Source organism: Platichthys flesus, chromosome 22 (assembly GCF_949316205.1).
Source record: "Platichthys flesus chromosome 22, fPlaFle2.1, whole genome shotgun sequence".
Lineage (NCBI taxonomy): Eukaryota > Metazoa > Chordata > Actinopteri > Pleuronectiformes > Pleuronectidae > Platichthys > Platichthys flesus.
Window position 1 is genome coordinate 9,239,723 of NC_084966.1, and position 19,082 is coordinate 9,258,804.

General features: G+C 44.9%; 1 protein-coding gene across 1 annotated transcript in view; it reads right to left on the reverse strand.

Moving 5' to 3' along the window:
* LOC133933219 (interleukin-1 receptor accessory protein-like 1) overlaps positions 1 to 19,082 on the reverse strand; it is a 220,932-nt gene that overhangs the window by 5,182 nt on the left and 196,668 nt on the right. Inside the window, exons 8-10 of the mRNA XM_062380166.1 lie at positions 11,489 to 11,634; positions 7,316 to 7,462; positions 1,157 to 1,327 (exon numbers count right to left, since the gene is read on the reverse strand). Of these exons, the coding sequence (XP_062236150.1) occupies positions 1,157 to 1,327; positions 7,316 to 7,462; positions 11,489 to 11,634 (464 nt within the window). The remainder of the gene's footprint in view (positions 1 to 1,156; positions 1,328 to 7,315; positions 7,463 to 11,488; positions 11,635 to 19,082) is intronic.

A 19,082-nucleotide genomic window follows, 5' to 3' on the forward strand; every position in this document is an offset into this window, starting at 1 on the left:
ACTCTATTATAAAAAAAAGTCAACTCACTCAAGACTTGCTTTACGGTACATTATTATATAGAATATTATTGGATTTTTATAAATAACAAATTGTGCTGGCGGAATTCTTATGCATCTTATTTTCCTACTGGGGAGGTTAATCCTGAACAAAGTGCAGTCTGGAAGGTTAATACCTTCAAGGCTAATTCTGAACAGAACTGTCAAATAAATTCAGATTAAAAAAGTTGAATATCTTCACTTAAATGTAAAGTAACGGTATAAAGTACCATTACATCGAAATACAGTACAAGTAAATTGTATCTAAGTACAATATTTGAGTACTGTCAAATATCTAGCTCCTTACCTTGGGTTGGTTCATGCTGGTAGTTACTTTTCACCACCTGATTTAAGGACTTCATTTACAGTATGTTTATCTTGTATATTTAGTCCTATTCATAAATATGTTCAGTCATGCAGCACGAATATAGTTTAATCAAACTTATATACTACCTCATCCTCAAAACTGCATATTATGTGGGAGAGTGTTTTTTATTCCATATCAGATTCACAAAAAATACCTTTATTATGAATGTACTGCATGCTAAACAAATTGAACTACATTGTTCCTGAAAGTATCTGCGCATGGTTATTTTGTTTCTAGGATTGTCTATAAAGACGCACGGCGTGAATGCTACCCAAAAGTGAAGCCACTTTGTCTTGACCGCCTCCCCCATGTTAGTGGATGGGACACGTACCAAACTAAAGAGTCAAAGTACGCGTTCAATTAAAATTGTTTTCTCTAAAAAAATTATGAATATTCTTGTGCAAAATGTGGAGAACTGTTAATGACTGTGCTGCTAGTAAAAGGACATCACTTCTTTTTAACAAGCTTAAATATTTAAATGAACTATTTTATCCTTAATATGTAAAGCAAAATGGCACCGATCCGCTTCAGCTCAGCCCGTGGTTAGAAAAAGACTCATGTCACAGTTTACAACAACAACGGTTCACTTGCAGGTCGAGTTAACGCCACACAACACAAATGCACAACAGAACAAAAAAAAAAACACAAAACAAGGCACGGCACCACTGCACTGACAACACGAGCAACAACACCACGTGACAGAGAAACATTCGACACTTAACGTGACATCGCCGTGAGAGAGAGGGAGCTTACTTCCTGTGGGGATCAAGTCCCTGTCTGGAATGAAGAGTTTATACCCATAATGCTTCTCCAGCACGTCGGGGAGGATCTCCAGGGCAAAGCGCTCCTCCTCGCGCGTCTCCTGGCTCCACTGGTCCGGGTCCACTTTGGTGTAGGACAGGTAGGCGTCGTAGTCCTTGTTATCTGGAAGGGGGGGAGATGGTTGAGATATCTTTATCGACTTCGGATCCTCCAAACATTTACTTTTATAATCTGCCGTAGCAAAGTGTGCACGCTTCATGTAAGGGCATTAAAAAAGCTCCCAAAACCACTTAGCCTCAATTAACAGTGGGCATGTTTTATGATTTGCACATAACGGTCCTGCTTCGGTCAGCACTGCTGTACCCGAGATGCCCACAATCTATTTCCATGCTGGTGCACAGAGAGCTGTTCATTGAGTGGGAGACTTCATTGAGACAGGTCGCCTCCATTACACTGACCTCTGGGCACCTCTGCCCATCTGAGTGCTTTTCATTACGGCCCCGTCCCCACTGACGACTAATGTTTCCTCGACGGCTGCTTTGCAAACTGCAGCCGAAAGAAATTAGATTTCAGTCGGAGATGGAAAACGTGCACGCTGCGTTCCCATCACCCACATGAAAGCTCCGACTGATGATGGGGATTGAAAGGGAAGAGGGAGGAGACGGGAAGTGAGAAGTGAGCAAAGACTTGTTTACTCTTGAAGGGGACATATTACGCCCATTTTACCACAGTTGATATGGCTCCTTGGGGTCTTAATGAAATGTGTGTAACATATTTTGGTCAAAATACCACAAGGATCATTTGAAACAGCACTTTTTTACCCTGTCTAAAACAGCCCTCCTCAGACTGACCTGTTTTGAGTGCCCCGCCCCCTCGCTCCCGGTGGGCCTGGCTCTCGCTCGTCCCAGGCCATGTAGCTACATGGGCATGGTGTGACTATGACGTTTATTTCGGTCGTAATCCCATTCGACTCACTCTAGCGTTTCGTTTCTGACATATGGAACCACAACAAATCACAGGAGTTGTTTTTTTCCAGAGTTTTTGGGACGGTAGACATGCCAGATACCCAAATTAACGTGTAGAAGCACTACAAAAGTGGAATTGTCATATGTCCCCTTTAAGCTTAAGAGGAGGTTACAGGAAGTTGGGGAAAAAGTGTTTTCACAGTTAAACACTGGGACGAAAAACAAAAACCACCTCAGCAGATAAAGTGATGAATTGTTTTTTCACCTTGAGTTTTTAAGGCCCTTTTAGAAAGTGGTTTGTACCGTGCTGGTTCAAAGTTGTAACACTCTTTTCTCACATGTTCTCCCTACCTGACTGTCGAGATATATTATTGTATGTCGTGTGGTCTTAATGAACATGTATATTTGCTTCCGGGAACTTAGATGAAATAATAATAACAATAGAATCAGGGACAGGCGAACACACACTCAGTGCAGATGACATAACTGCATCGGGTTCAGGTTCGAGGTTGGACAGGAAAATGAGGCAAGGGACACATTTACACACAGTATCAGCTTTTCCTCCACGGGGCCTTGCAAATTTGGACAATTTGAACTTTGTGGTGACAGATAGAGAAAAGATCCTTTTCTGCTTCTATGTGACACCACCGCTGTGCACAGAGACAGACCCGAGGTCGGACTCTGACTCCATCCAGCATGTTTGGAATGAACCGGCCCACCAGCTGTGAGCCAGGTCCTTATCGCCCGAGAACAGTGGCTGACCGCACTAATAAGCTCCTGAGACGGTGCCTCCGCCCCGGCACATTAGAAGACGGTGTTTTCTCCACTACTCAGAGGTTGCCTTTACTCCAGATGCTTCATATCAGATAAATAATCCCCAAGGATATGTACTTTGCGTCCAAACCCAATTTAAACCTATTTTAACTTTTATGGATAGGTGTTTGAATCTCCTGATCACTTTCATGTTATGATGCGTTTATTATTTCTATAGTTGGAAGGTGTCCTTGGGTGTGTAAAGAGGCACAGTGAAATAAAATGTTTATCATTAAGAGGAAAACATCAAGTACCCCAAGGGCAACATGACAGGGTCGGCTCGGGTATCCACCCGCTAATCTGTACCGCAGACACCACCCGCCACCAACCAGACACAATGCGTGTCATATTAATCAGAGAATATCCGATTCTATGTGTTTCTTTATTCACCAAAACCCTCGTATCTGTGTCACAAAAAAAATTGAATAATCCAAACTGGGACACGGAGCTGCAGTGTGAGGTAAACTCATTAGAGACACGAGCGGGGGTTTCTGATGTATCACTTCCTGTCTTCATTACGACCAAGGCCCCTTTACAGACCACCTGCGGGGTTGGGGTGGGTTAACCTGTCCAGACGATGGAAGTGATCCGGAGCGTAGGATGATAAAGCTGTGTAGATAAAAAGCAGAGGAGCCCAGGTGACAAGGAGGAGTTTTGGAAATCAATTCTCGGAACAGCATCACGTGTTGGCGGCTTTTTATATCCTCTCCATTCTCCTGTCTCTGGGCTTCAGGACCGTCAACATGAATCACGCACCTCCCGGCGGGCGATCGCCACTCTTACGCGACGCCGTGTAATTAATCTGCCTCGTTTTAATAACACGCAATTCATTTTTTTTTACAACATCGGGGACATGAAAAAATAATTAGAATATAACCCTGGTAATCACTTAGTATAACCAACGCTGAGGCTTACATTCCACTTCTCGCCGACATTAAATCGCCCTCTCGCTGCTTTTCTCCTGCTGGCTTTGAAACAAAAGCTGTGTAGGCGGATCAAGAGCTATTCCGGCGCGGCTGAATCACTCGTCTGCAGCGGGGAGGACGAGGGTGAGGGCGAGCGAGTCTCGGAGGTGGAATGACCCTCTTGCGTCTCGAGGAGCGGCCGCATCTGAGGGTGCAGCCCGTCCACGAGGGGCGTATGCCGACTGAGGGAAAGGGGCACGTGAGGGAAAGGGGGGGGGGGGCTGACTTATGCACGTGTGCAGGGAGCCCACAGTCAGATAGTGAACTCTTGATCTTACAGTGGAGAGCGCCGAGAGAGTCGGAGGCGTGATCTCGGGGATATCTCGGGGCTCCATTACCATCTAATGGAGGGCGGATTGGAACGTAACACACATGCTGAACTCCGCCGCTACACAAGCACACGGGGAGGCCTGCTAATGAGCAGCTGAGCCCTTTTTATTTTTTGCCCAATCATTCCGTTTTGTTTTTTCATAATTTAATTCACCCAGAAGAGCACGGTGGTTTGCATCGAGACAGTGGGAAGGAGACCGCCTTGGAGAGGCAGTCATTACATTTCAATAATTGTGGTCCTCGCTTGAATATAGTCCGGTTTCCGGGGTGTTTATCACATTTACTTATTTCCTGACATACAGGTGGCTGCTAAATCAATTATTGATTATAATGAACTACACTAATTATTGGGGACAACCAAGATGGAGATTTAGGGTTGATGCCGATACTGACAAGAGGGAGCAGCACATTTTCAATTAGCTCTAACTAGGAGGGTTTAATCATCTAATATCTGAGTGTTGCAGGTTTATTTCCATTAAAAAAATCAATTCAAAATAAATACTTCATTGTGCCTTAATACCTATTTGTAATGATGATGGTCTCCCACTCCCCATATGTCTTCAAAGCTCTCCACCGGTCTTTTTTCCCCAACCACTTGACCTTCTAATTGCAAAGGAGCTTCTCGGCGATGTTTACCTCTGCGTTTAAACGGCTCTGCATTACGGCGCGAGATGTGGAAATCATTAACGCTAAGTATCACCAAACAGCCGCACAGACGCAGCCTCATAATTCCACCCGGCGCCCGACAACGCTGACATTCGCGTTTATGGCAGAGAGCTGTTGATGAGTTCCCGGCTCCCTGACAAGCCGGCCGCTGTCATTATGGAGGAGCCTATTATTGATTCCACTGACACCCACACAATGTGACAACCCGAGTGGTCTTTAACTAAATTGCGCCGCTGACAAATAGCCCGACGGTCTATTGTTGCTTAAAGCTCACAATTTCACATCTGGCACAAGGGGGGAGGCGGGCGTTCCCCGAGTGGCCACAATAAAACACGAGCACTTTCTTGGCAGTGTGTGCACAGTTACGTCGGGTCGGTGGGGGGAAATTCGGATGCTGGCTTAAGGGTTTTGTGTGTGTCTGTGTGTGTGTGTGTGTAACTTCAACTAACACGCAGCTAACTCTCCCTGTCACTGCAGTGGTTTCCATAGAGATGGGATCTCGGTTAACCACCTCCTGCCATTGCTTAGCGACCGGTTTGTCTCGACTCAACTGGCATCCACTTCCAGATCGGTGCCTGTTGTATGCATCTGCTCTTTGCATATTCTGCAGTACTCTGAAGCCGGGGGGGGGGGGCTCGCGGTGCAGGTGCGAGTGCATGCATGGGGGGGCAGTGAAGTGTGTGGAGGAAGGTATCGGGGGGGGGGGGGGGGTCTCCTGAGAGCTCCGGAGGCAGCGTGCTGTGTCTTATTGAACCCGATCCACTTTATCCTGGAGGACAAATTGAAAATCTGTTTCTCTCTTCCAGCATTCACTTGGACGGCACAATTAAAGGGAGAGACAATTGCTGTTTGGCATTAGGTTCAAAGTACAACCCCCCCCCCCCCCCCCCCCCTTTTCCGAACACAACCGCCCTCCATTACGGCAAAACACTTTGCTTTCTGGGGCCGGAGGCATTAACACAGCCCGAGCTAAAGACTTTCATGTGTGTGCTGTGTAGCTGACCTGGGACAAGTGAGGGGAGGAGCGGGGGTCCAGGATGCTCTTTACCTTTGAACGCTCATAACTCTCTGGCTGTCTCTGTTTCCACTACACGCGATCCCTCCGCCTCTCCAAACTAATCTCATTCCCCCCGAATTCATCGCAGCGCTGGCGCTTCGGAGACTCATTACTGGGGAATCAAATTAAAACTTGCTCCTTGTCTTAGTTTGATGCATTCTCGAGCCAAGACGGAGACCACCAGGTCCAATCAGAGCTGATGGGGCCTCGGAGTCCAGACTTTTGTGTGGTACAGGGACTGTGTTTGGATTTGCTTCACAGAGGGAGTCCAGCAGAATATATCATCCTTTCGCTTCTTCTACTTTCTCGCGTGCAATTTGCAGGCAGACACACGGGAGCGCTTCCACAAGAGCCGTGCAGAATCACAACGTTTGCCGTTTCTCTTATCGACACCCATTAGTCAAAGAAACAAGCAACACACTTCCCGAGAATCATTTTTGATAACTCAACATAATGTGGTTTAAGCTGCAGCATAAATTAAAGGAAATTAGTTTTGACCACGAGTAGCACTGCGTCCAAAAACCATGCAATCCTCACAGGGGTGAATAAATTACGATTTTGGAATTGTCCGGTGTCATAGTTATTTAAACAGTTGACAAACTGTTATTCAAGTGTCCTCAGCTTCAAGGTGGCAACTTCAAGTAGTAACTGGTCTGGTTGCAAAGGCAAGGAATGTCGAGGACTGCAGCTTCTAACAATGTGACGCTGGCAAACACAGTTTACAAGAAAGTGAAGTCGTTCTGACTGTGTTTGGCGGCTGTGGGACAGAAATGTATAACGATTAAAAAGACAGACAGAGAGCGGGTGATGTCAGGGAACGTTTTCACAAGACTGGCTTGTGATCAAGTTTCACGAGGAAGCGAATGTGACAGGGAGGCGAGCGCCATCAAAGCTCGGTGACCCGGTCGCTGGCGTTTAAGAGACAGTTTACAGAATATTTTTTGCGTAAAGTTTTTGATTTAGCTCTTCCAGCGGGTGGAGAAGATTTCCCTGAAACTGACAACGGAATTTATGAGCTAGAAAATATGGGAGGCTCTGTTTCGGTTGCAGCTACTCATTTCGACCGATAGTCCAGATGAATATTTACAAAGAGACGGATCCACGTGCCACTTTAAGACAAGAAAAATAGCCCAGGTGCTTTCTGGGAAAAAAATAAACGCGTGCAGAGCTGCGATGATGCTGCCAAGGTGGGATTTGATCCCTGCGGAGGAAAGAAAGGATCTTTTCACGGCAGCGGAAAGGCGCTTTTGAAATCCTCCACCCGGCAGCAAACCCTGTGGTGTCACAGATTACGGGAGATTATTCTATAATGGGGTAAAGTAAACAACGCCTGGCGCCTTATCTCTCCTCTTACCTCCGTCTATATCCTCGCTGCCGAAGTGGTTCCTGTAGAAGAGCATGAGCTCGATCCGGTAGCACTTGTACAGCGTCACCAGACAGATGAGCAGCAGCAGGATGGCTCCCAGGCCGCCGGCCAGCTCCACCGTGTACATCAGCTCGGCTGCAACACAGTGAGACGGAGGGGGGGGAGAGAGAGTTGATGTGGGTGAGTTAAGAGAACAAGCTAGTCATGTAAAAGAAAGGAAAGAAGCATGACAAAGGGTCAAATTCTCACTGCGGTGGACAGACCTGTCTACAGCCATTGATTTTCCACATAATGCAGACTGTTATTATCCAATTCTAGATTTTAGCATACCAAAATTGCCTAATGTAAGATCCTGAGGGTTTCAAGGGCCTTTGGGGACCCCGGGCAAAAGGGAATTTGACCCTTCCCAAAGAAACAAGGTTTGATACCAAACCTAATCATTCCTATATCACCCAATCAAATTAAATAATCTTTAAGCTGTTAAAGTTAAACTGCAAACGGCCAGCACCATCTCGAGCACATCGCACACACATTTAGACGTCCTAGTGTCCACCCAACCCTCTGAAGACAGAAAGTTAGTGGCATGGGAACTTGTTAGGGGGTTTCTGACAATGGCGATGCTGTAGTCGTAGTAGTGAGAGGGGTTATCCCAGGAGTGGACAACCCAGATACGAGCCCAACGGACAAACATTTTGCTTTCTATGGGATTTCATTATGCTGCATCTTCCTCTCTTCCTCTCAGCTTAGGTTCCCAGGAGCTGCTTTGCCTGCTCATGCGATGCCCCTGAGTGAGACCCTAGTTTACTCCATTCTCCGATGATACAGAAACTCAACAAGTGACTCAGTTTCATGTCAAAACGTTGTCCTCCATCTTATTTCTCTGCTCACTGAGGCGGCTGGCCTGTATCCGCACTTCCCCTCGACATTAGATCACAGCTTGAGCAAAGTCCCACCACAGAACATCGGCACCTGTGAAAGAATGCGCGATGGGGCCATGATGGATAAGCGGCGCCGGCGCCTGTAACAAGATTCCATGTTGTGAAATGACTCTGCGATACCCCCACATTTGTTGGAAAGTGGCTTTTAATCACCTCCTGTGGCAATATTCGTTTTTTCTCTGTATCAGTTTTCCTCGCTTTACCTCTCCATTTTTCTCCGGCGCTTATTGTGTCAGTGTGGCGAGACCGCACCCAGCCGACGCATCACTCCAGCCGGGATGAAAGTACAACCCCTTCTGTACCTGTCACCTAATGCCTCCGGGCTTGATTGGATAATAAAAAAACTCTGACTGAGGCGGCGGCTGCGAGGATAGCACGGGACGGATCCAGCTTCCACACTTATGAAGATCTGTTACCTGTGTGTGCTGAGGTGCGGGGCGGGGGGGGGCTCCCGGCTGTTAGCTGCACGGCCTGTTTGTTGACAAGCGAAAGTCACGCAACTACACATTCACAGGGTTACCACAGACGCTGTCATCCTGTTACTCGTTCTGTTTTCTCGAAGACCCACAAGGTAAAACTGTTCTCCAGAGGCCAAACAGCAGTTATTCTGGAGGATGAGAGGTGATATTTTACATTACACAAAGGTGTCCTCACACATTAGGCTCCATGGTCGAGTGACTCGCCTTGAAAAACCAAGACATTTGCTTTATATCTAATGCTGTTGCCTCTTTCCCAAGGTCCTTTTCTTTCTTTTTCACGCCGTTTTCCCGATGTCACTCTATCTTTCGCGGTTCAGCGTTTCCCCCTGGCTACGCCTCACAAAATCGGGGGTGGTCCGCCTTCATTGGCTGACTAATGGACAGCAGTGCGAGGCATGCCGGGGCTCACACATAAACATGGATGGAGAGGACTCGCGTGCATTGTCATCCATCACCGGCGCCCATTTAACCTCGTCGGAGTGCCCGTCCCACTGCAGCGGCCATCAGGCTGACAGCTCCCATGATAGAGGTTGATGTTCTGTTGGAGCTAACGAGCCCGGCCCCGTGTCACCGTGCCTGTCCGGGGCAGTGACCTTCAGGAGATCTCTCTGACGGACAAACACGAGTGCAAACAACCTGGGGTCAACATGAACACAGGTTTCCCTGTCGAGCCTCTGACTTCCTCCTCTTGTTCCCTCGGCCCGGGAACCGACCTGCATTTGTTTTCTTTTTCTAAGAGAGGTTCCTGCGGCTAACAAGCACTTGGGCGAGCCGGCTCCGAGCAACTCTACTTCATCGTGGCTGTCTTCTCCTCCTCCACTCTGCCCTACCACCTCACATATCTGGACAGTATAACAGGCGGCGGATATCGCAGCGGAGGAGGCCAATTTTTCTCTGTCTGGCGTCCGTACTGTAGCACCGCTGCAGTGGGACAGATTAAGACAAATTAGCTCCTGACGAACAGAGGGCCGGATTTGATGGAGCCACTTGGCATCGGGGCGATTCATCACCCCGTTCTCTCCCTCTACTTCGGCATCTCTGTCAGGGGAGGGGGATGAGAAGAGAGAGGAAAGGCGGGGTAGGGGTTCGATGGAAAAATAAAAGAGAGGGGAGCAGCAGTAGGGTTGCAAAATTCCGGGAATATTCAAAGTTGGAAACTTTCCATGGGAATTAACGGGAATATATTGGAATTAGCGGGAATGAGCGGGAATAAACTGAACATTTTGCGTCATTGGCTGATTTGAGCCCTGAGGAAATTTTGGGCACTTGACTATATGCTTCTGGATCATTGTGTCATTCTTAACATAGGTCTTTGCACAGTATTTGCAAATGTAAACAGCCTTTCCTTCTACATTGGCGGGGGTGAAATGTCTCCACACATGAGATAGTGCACGTGGCATTGTTCTGTAGAATAAGATGAGAAAAAAGCTTGTAAAAAAACACCAAAGCAATGCCAGAGATATAAATAGTTGGCAAAACAATTGGAATCGTCTTTACAAATACTTTACAATTGATGGATAAATGAATAGATATAGGCTAGATTAAGATTAAGATGCATTTATTTGTCCCAGAAACATTTATTTGTCCCACACACATGAAATTTACCGGAAATTTTCCAGAAATTCTCCGCCCCTTTGCAACCCTTAGAAGCAGGAAGAAAAGTGACGGCTCAAACTGCGACATGTTTCTCAGCTGAGGACATGTCGCCATGAGGAGAAAGTTCAAATTACAACTTTGCAGCTACATAAGATGCAGGGTTGTAAATAAGGACGCGTCTCCATGTTCAAATACACACAAGTGGAGACATATTCTGATTGATGCTGCGCAGCTCAGTGTCTGAATGTGTGTGTGTGTGTGTTTGCACGGGACAGAAAGCAGCAAAGACGTTCTCTCACGCTGAGACGACCACATCCGCTCGCAGTGTCGTGCACTACTTTCACAGCTTCAAGAGACAACAAAATGCGGCAAATAAAAACACGGGGATCTGGTCCATGGACCCACAATCCTGTGAAGACCGGGCTCGACTTCTCTGGCGCATTCAGACTTGCGTCTCTGCAGCATGGACCCCTTTAATACAGCAAATGGAGGGGAACTAGGCTGCCATCAAAGCCCGATCCAGAGCTGCGAGCTTAAAAGAGAGGAAAAATATCCACTATGTAAATGTATTCAACACTGACAACTCTAATGCTACAGAGACCCCCTCTAGCCTCGCTGAAAAATCCCCAAAAAAAAAGCACTTATGTAACCCTGGTGAGAAGTGTGCATCTCTATTTCAAATCATCTCGGAGTCAACTTTCAAACTGCTGAGGGGCAATCAAGAGGAAAAACGTTTGAATGAATCCAAAGGAAAAAGAGGAGAAGGCAACAATGGCCAGTGAGGAAGGATGAGTGAGAGGTTGGCGGTGAAAGGACGATGAGAGCGTGCATGTGTGTGTGTGTGTGTTTGTATGAGTGTGTGTGCACAGGGGTGGATGAATAGGCTTCTCTGGACCATCTACAATACAGTTCCATTTTGTTCCCCGGTGCCCCATAGCGAGGAACAAATGGTCACTTCTCAGATTCCCTCAACTAGAGATTCACTGACTGTCAGCGTGAAGGCCTGTGGAATAAAAACACTGTAAACATGCCGTCATTAAATATCAGAGCTTTTACGTCCATCTCCTGTATTCACGTGTGTGTGTGTGTGTGTGTGTGTGAGTGTGTGTGTGTGTGTGTGTGTGTGTGTGTGTGCACGCTCGACTCACCTTTCTTGGCGAGCTGGATGTTGGCTTGTCTCCGTCCGTTGCCGTTCTCCACGTAGCACGAGTAGTTGCCGAAGTCGCTCTCGTCCAGAGAGTCGATGGTCAGGGAGATGGAGACCTCCTGCTCCCCGAGGTGCTCCCGGGTTATCCTGCAGGGGGCGGCACAGAGCACAGCAAAGGGGAATCACATGGATGTTATGGGTATTGGTCCAGGCAAAGCAGCGTTTTACGACAGACTATTTGTAAAGTACATTTTTGCAGCTTAGATGATTTATGTGAGGTGTCCAGAACAACACACTAAAAGTCCTAAGAAATCCTAGTTGAGGAAATATGTTCTCATCATGTCCCTTTTTTCTCCTTATTCCTATAAAAAATAACTTTACGCAATTAAAGTACCAATGAAAAGTAATTATTTTCTTTTGAAAATAATTTGATTATGGACATGAGCTCCATACATAGAAATTATCTAATTTGATAAAAACCTTTTTTACAATTAGTTCTATTTTTGTCTCCAAAATGAGTTACTTTGCCTGGACTACATTGGACAAATGCAAATTAAGTAATTTGAATTTGCAAATAAAGAAGATTACAAGTTGCATGCAAACATTATTTCGGCAATTTATTTCATAAAGTTAATACATTTTACATAAAAAATAGAATAAGATGACATTGGACGTAGAAAGCAAGTATTTGTCATCCCAACAGACAGTTTTAACGTCTTTCAGCTCATTGTTTTGGTTTTCATGTTATGTTTATGATGATAGAGTTCTGTTAAACTCTCTCTAGGGCAGCACAACGACATGAAAACACAACATTGGATACGGTGGCAAAACGGCTACCTACTAGAATATTCAGCAGACACAAAGCGATGATACCACCCCTCTGTAATCCGACTGCTAAATGAACAATATTTGGTCTCCGCGTTCGGACCTCCATGAGCTCTGATGCTGCTGCTGGTGGTGTTGTGAGTAGTGGGTTTGTCACCATGAAAACTCATCACTAAGCTTTAATTAAAACTGGAGACAGTCAGACACCGTCCGTATCAAGATGATGAAAAGCTCAGCTGAAAATCATCTGCTAAAAAGGGACAGAAAATGCTCGTAACCTGATTTGCCTCCTTATTAAATGGTGCATGAGAGATTTGCCAGATTGTTAATGTTCGTTGCGAAAGAAATAATTCATGAATCTTGATGAAAAGAAATCCGACATATTTACGGTAATAATTACAACGAGTTTGGGCAATTTGGAGTGGATTGATCGAGACTGCTGGGCCATTCTAGTGTTTTACTTGATTTGTAATAAGCTCTGTATAACCTTTTCATATTCTTATCTTATATTCCTCTTTGACATTGTGCCCTCTTGCTGAGCTGACCTGTTCTTTTGACCCTGTGTTTACTTACATATGTGATTCTTTGTAGCCAAAATGAAAACTATGGAAATAGTAGCTCCAGATTGGAGGCAGTCATGATTCCTTAATACGAATTTGCCCAAAGGAAGTTTGAGTTTCATAGTTCATGACCTCGGAATTACAAACAGTTATTCACTGGTTTTACTTTACACCATTATATTGCACCTTTGGACTTTTCACGTCATAAATCCGCTGATAAGGATATCAGCTTAATTCTGAGCCTTTTTGTTTTACCAGTGAAACAAAAGCAAGCTTCGTAAAACAAAGGTAGGAGGCGACAGTCCGTGACTGACAAGATGACGGCATCACGAGTCACCACAGGATGAAGAGGATCTTGACGTCTACTGCTTGTGACGTGTGGGTACGGGGATAATAGTGTGACTGTCATGATGCACTGCAGTGCTGACCTGTCACAGGATATTTTGCCACGAGGGTTAGAGAGACAGAAAAAGGCTTTTTTGATGTTTTTGTCGAGCATAATTCCGGAGGCTCGAAGCCACTGCTCTGACTATTGGTTTGTGACACTTAGATGCATATTTTTCCGTCACTTGGCAGGGTGTTGTGTTCATTAGCAGAAAGTCGGATTTTACCAGGCTCATATCAGTATGGGGGGGGGGGGGGGGGGGGGGGGGGGGGGGGGGGGGGGGCAGCATCGTGCCGCAGCTGCCTGCCTGCGACGAGAGGCACCGGCAGCGCTAACAAGCCGCCGGGGAGAGATGACACCCAAACCCTGGAAATGTCAAGGTACTCCTTTAACTCCTCAGAAAAAAAACGGGCACTTTTTAACAAAGATGTTCTTTACGAGAGGCTTGAGTTTTATCATCTGTGGATGAAAGTAAACGTTCTAAGATGAAGAAAGAAAAGAGTCTTAACATGAGAGACGGCAGATCGGGACATGTTTTTTTGTCCAAGTTGATGCTGCGTTCTGTTTTTCGTGTCTGAATACCAGTGATAATACCAACCACAGTTGGTGTCACTCAGAAAAACTTGGGATTAGGATTTCTGTTTTGATTCCTGAAGGCAAATCTGTGGTGGTTAAGCCCGATTTTCGTCCGGTGCTACAACTAGGGTTGCAAAGGGGCGGACAATTTCCGGTAAATTTCCGGCAGCTTTCCGGAAACTTTCCATGGGAATACTCAGCTCTGGAATTTTGGGAATTTTGAGGCCTGCTGTAGTGTGGAGGACTAGTAAGGTAACTTTCAATGATATTACTGGGGAAATTATATTAGCATGCTGATTGAGGATTGTTCATCTGTTCATCTAGCCACTTTCAATTCATTTATCCATTAAATTGTTAAATATTTGTAAAGACGATTCCAATTGGCCAACTATTTATATCTCTGGCATTGCTTTAGTGTTTTTTTACAAGCTTTTTTCTCATCTTATTCTACAGAACAATTCCACGTGCACTATCTCATGTGTGGAGACATTTCACTCCAGCCAATGTAGAAGGAAAGGCTGTGTACATTTGCAAATACTGTCCAAAGACCTATGTTAAGAATGACACAAATATGCAATAGCATATAGTCAAGTGCCCAAAGTTTCTTCAAGGCTCAAATCAGCCTATGACAAAACAAAATGTTTATATTTATGTCTGTATATGACAAGGTAAATACAGTTAGTATAAATACCCACACAATTTCCAGTTTATTCCCGTTAATTCCCGTATATTCCCATGGAAAGTTTCCATTTTTGAATATTCCCGGAATTTTGCAGCCCTAGTTACAACAGAGGGCAACTCTATAAATGTCTCTTCAGGAAGACATTTATTATGTTTTTCACAGAAAAAGTGAAAAAAGACCAACAATAAAGCCGTGAGCGAGAGGGTAAGGTCATGAAAAGGGTGAGAAGGTTGGATAATAGTCATTGTAAAGGAGGGGGGGTAGGGGGCTTTCAAACCTATCTAACATCTGACCAGTAGTTCTGATGGGATAAGGGTTAGAGTGGTGGTTCTTCAACAAGAAGGTTGCCGGTTCAAACCCCACTCTCTCCCATCTGCATGCCGAAGTGTCCTTGGCAAGATACTGAACCCCTAAATGGCCCCTCTTAAATGTTGAGTGTACTCATTGCTTTGGACAAAAGCGTCAGCCAAATGACATGTAATAATAATAATAATGTAATAATATTCTAGCCCCTTTATAGTGTGGCTTAATTATAGGATAATAATTTCGTGGAAGCTTTTCAACCATTTGAGATAACGATAGCAAGGTAGAAAAAAGAAAAAAAATACTACAAATGAGCAAATGGTGAAAAAAAACCAACGCATACCTTTGTGTGCCTTTGTGAAAAAAAACTCAACCACAGTAAATGTGAAGGTTAACAGAGGCGGGAGTGACACGATGTGATATGCAGATGATCTGTTCAGGTTACAGAAGCTGTAGCGGTCTCAAACCTGTGTTTAATGATGCATGGGGCTAATGGTGTGAAAAGGTGCGAGTGCCACTTGGGCATTCGTGTGCCGCCTGCTGCGGGGCATCTGAATATGAAAGCTTGCCTAATGCCTGTTGATCAATGAGCGGTCTAAACAAAGCGGACTGAATTGCAGCGGGGAGATAAAGACAAACTACGTGCACTGCTGCCAATGGCGGAATATCACGCTCGCGGGGAAATTTCTTTTATCGATGGCGCTCAATGAAGAACCATTAGAGGTAATCATTTCGTAGCTACCTGGACTAGTTGCTTTATAAAAACAAAATTACGAAGGCGTACTTTTTAAGCTGAGGGGGGCATAAAGGTCACTTCATGTGTGAGAGGAGAATTAATTTAGCCTTTTTACAGAGATCTCACCCACAACATAGACTGGGCCGAAACACTGTAGGTGATCGCAAAGACAAACAGAATGGCTGGTGAAAGTTTGGAGAGGGGGAATACAGCTCGTTGTGCGTAAAAGTAAGGATTCATGTGCGAGGGAGAGATAAAGGAAAAAAAATAAAAGTGTGTTCCTGAAAAAGAGGGGCTATGACGCATGAACACTCCCACACACACACACATACACACACACATCTGGCAGGTGCTGTGCACAGGAGTCGAGGACGTCGCTAAGCTGCCGCTGTGAAGCTGGACGGAAATGAAAGTGCACCAGGAGCATTGATGCTGCATCCAGGAGACGGTTGTACCACAATGAATCACTGATGCTCAAGTGTACACAGACACACAAACACACACACACAAACACACTTCAGGATCAACAGCAACAAATCATATTTGAGTTTGACTTGGTCACTTAAACTACCAAAGATCTAAGATCAATGTATGCATTACTATCTCAGGTGTAAAAGTAGAGACTCTTCATGCAACCTCTGGATTTAGAAACAGCTAACGGGATCTTGTGATTGGCTGCGGTATGGACGATAAACCCTGCCTCCTCCATGTTAGTGGATGAGCCCAAACTAAACAGTCAGCTTGCAAGTCAAATACATTTGTTAGAAGTTATTGGATGCTATAAAAATGGGGTCAAACATCCTAATTGAAAGCTGAGAGTGACTGACGATTGGTTGAGTGCTGGACTACAGCTCCACCCCCGATTGCTACTGCACAGGCTATGGCTCAAAATTCTGGAGATGGCAGCATTAATGTCTTCTTAAATGTTGATATTTTTAGGTTCATTTCTGGATTCTGGGGGGAAGCAGAGATGCCTTGTTCACTTAAATGTATAGTCTATACCAGGGGTCTTTAACGTTTTCAGGTCAAGGACCCCCAAACTGGTAGAGAGATGGAGCGGGGACCCCATACTATATATATTGTAAAAAATTGTGTTTTATATTGAATTGGGCCTAGTGCCATGTATAAAGATAGTTACCCTGTTGTTGTGCACTCAATAAAAACTATTCAAATATTACACAGTTTCATATATTCATGTTTTTAATTTAAACATGTGCAAGGTACAGGGTGGCCATGCCACTGCCATTCATAAACATACATCTAAATTACAACACTGAGCTATTACAATAATTAACAGATTCATGTTTATATTTTTAACATACATGTAGAAGAGACAGGGAATCCTCAAGCCATCTGTGGATGTCACATATACCGTCACATTAGTGAGATGTCGGACCCTGATGGGTAGCACACAACTTATCTAACCTTGGACGGATGGAGGTTGTCAGGCAGAGGGTCATATCAGGCTCACAATATGTCGGATGCATGTAAATGTGTATTTAAAGACATTTAAATTTGTGGAAAAAAATTGGTTGGAAATTCAATAAAAAATAATAATATTAAAAAAAATTGTCTCAACCAAAATTTATCGACCCCCCTGCAGTACCTCAACGGACCCCCTAGAGGTTGCGGACCCCCTGTTGAAGACCTCTGGTCTATACAAAGCAGTTGTTTGTTTCAAACAGACCAGGGATCAGATGAGAATCGGCTTCATGGAAACAGCGGGAGTGAAAGCGGGCAGCTCCGTGGCTGCGAGGCAGAATACCACAGCATCATTACTCATTTCAAACATGAGCGATCGTCTCGAGCCGAGCCTGGAACTTATATTGAACCAAAATGCGTCCTTTGAATGAGCTGTGGCGGGATCACATGAGAATTGTGAGAGATACTGCACGCGTTGCTAATATTATCTCAGACAACGTCTCCCGGCAGCCACACTGTGACACCGGAACTTTCGAACTACAGCAGGTTGTCACGCCTCTGCTTCATTTGAAATCAACTTCCCGCTGCACTTCTCCTGACTCGGCCCCGAAGGCAGATTTGAATTAGATTAAAGCGGCATACATTTCAAAAAACAAGTGGACATGTATAATTGTAGCTATACAATGACAGATCACCCACGAGGCCTTAGCTTGGCATAAGTATAAACTCGGTCGAAAAGGATCCTGATAACCCTGGTAGAGGTGACCCACTGGACGCCCCCGCACCCTAAAAAAGAACCTATTTGGTATGGTGGACGAGTGGGAACCCTCTTCATGCACGATCCAGCCCTCGAGGAGCGAGAAAGAAAATGTTTGTTTAAAAGAATAGATGCCTGGATGGCTGTGTTCACCCTGTTGTGACCCTGACCCGCAAGAAAACAGATACAAAATGGAAAACGAGCATGCTGAGAATTCCTAGCGCTTGTCAAGGTAAAGGTCGGCCGTTATGTTGTACAGCTGTGGAAGACGGCCGATAGAGTGGAGTAGACCGGCTATAGGTATATCTGTTTCTTCCCTTGTAGCATCTGGCACGGGAAGTGACGGCCATTTGACAGTTTTTGCTTTTAAAAAATGGCACAATATTTTAGGAGTAAGGTTCAGTGGGTTTCTTGCGGTGGGTGTAAAACGTTCAATACCACTTGTGCTTGTATGAGGACTATTGGGGTACGACCAGCAACAGGTAGCTTAGCTTGGATGAAAGACTGCTTCGCTCCTTCCAAATCATGGACTGTATAAAAACATAGACAACACGCCCCCCCCCCCCACCACTATCCAGGAATCAAATATTCCAGACATGAATGCTGGCATATGGCCCTTTTTTTGGTCTGTGCCAAAAAAGGGCCTAAACCAATCCTGAGTCAGTCTCAGCTGTAAACAAAGATGATTCAGCTGTTTCATGGCATCAACTTATAAAAAACAAAGGGATATGCAATATAGGGTTGCAAAATTCCGGGAATATTCAAAGTTGGAAACTTTCCATGGGAATTAACGGGAATATACAGGAATTAACAGGAATAAACTAGAAATTGTGTTGGTAATTTATACTAACTGTATTTACTCGTCATATACAGACATAAATATAAACATTTGTTTGGTAATAGGCGGATTTGAGCCCTGAGGAAACTGTGGGCACTATATGCTTCTGCATCTTTGTGTCTTTCTTAACATAGGTCTTTGCAAAGTATTTGCAAATGTACACAGTCTTTCCTTCTACATTGGGTGGGGTGAAATGTCTCCACACATGAGATAGTGCACGTGGAATTGTTCTGTAGAATACGATGAGAAACAAGCTTGCAAAAAAACACTAAAGCAATGCCAGAGATATAAATATTTGACCAATTGGAATCGTCTTTACAAATATTTTACAATTGATGGATAAATGAATAGAAAGAGGCTAGATGAACAGATGAACAATCCTCAATCAGCATGTTAATATATTTTCCCCAGTAATATCATTGAAACTTACCTGACTAGTCCTGCACACTACAGCAGGCCTCAATAGCTCTGCTGTAGTGTGCAGGATGCTGAGAATTATCTGTGCATGTGA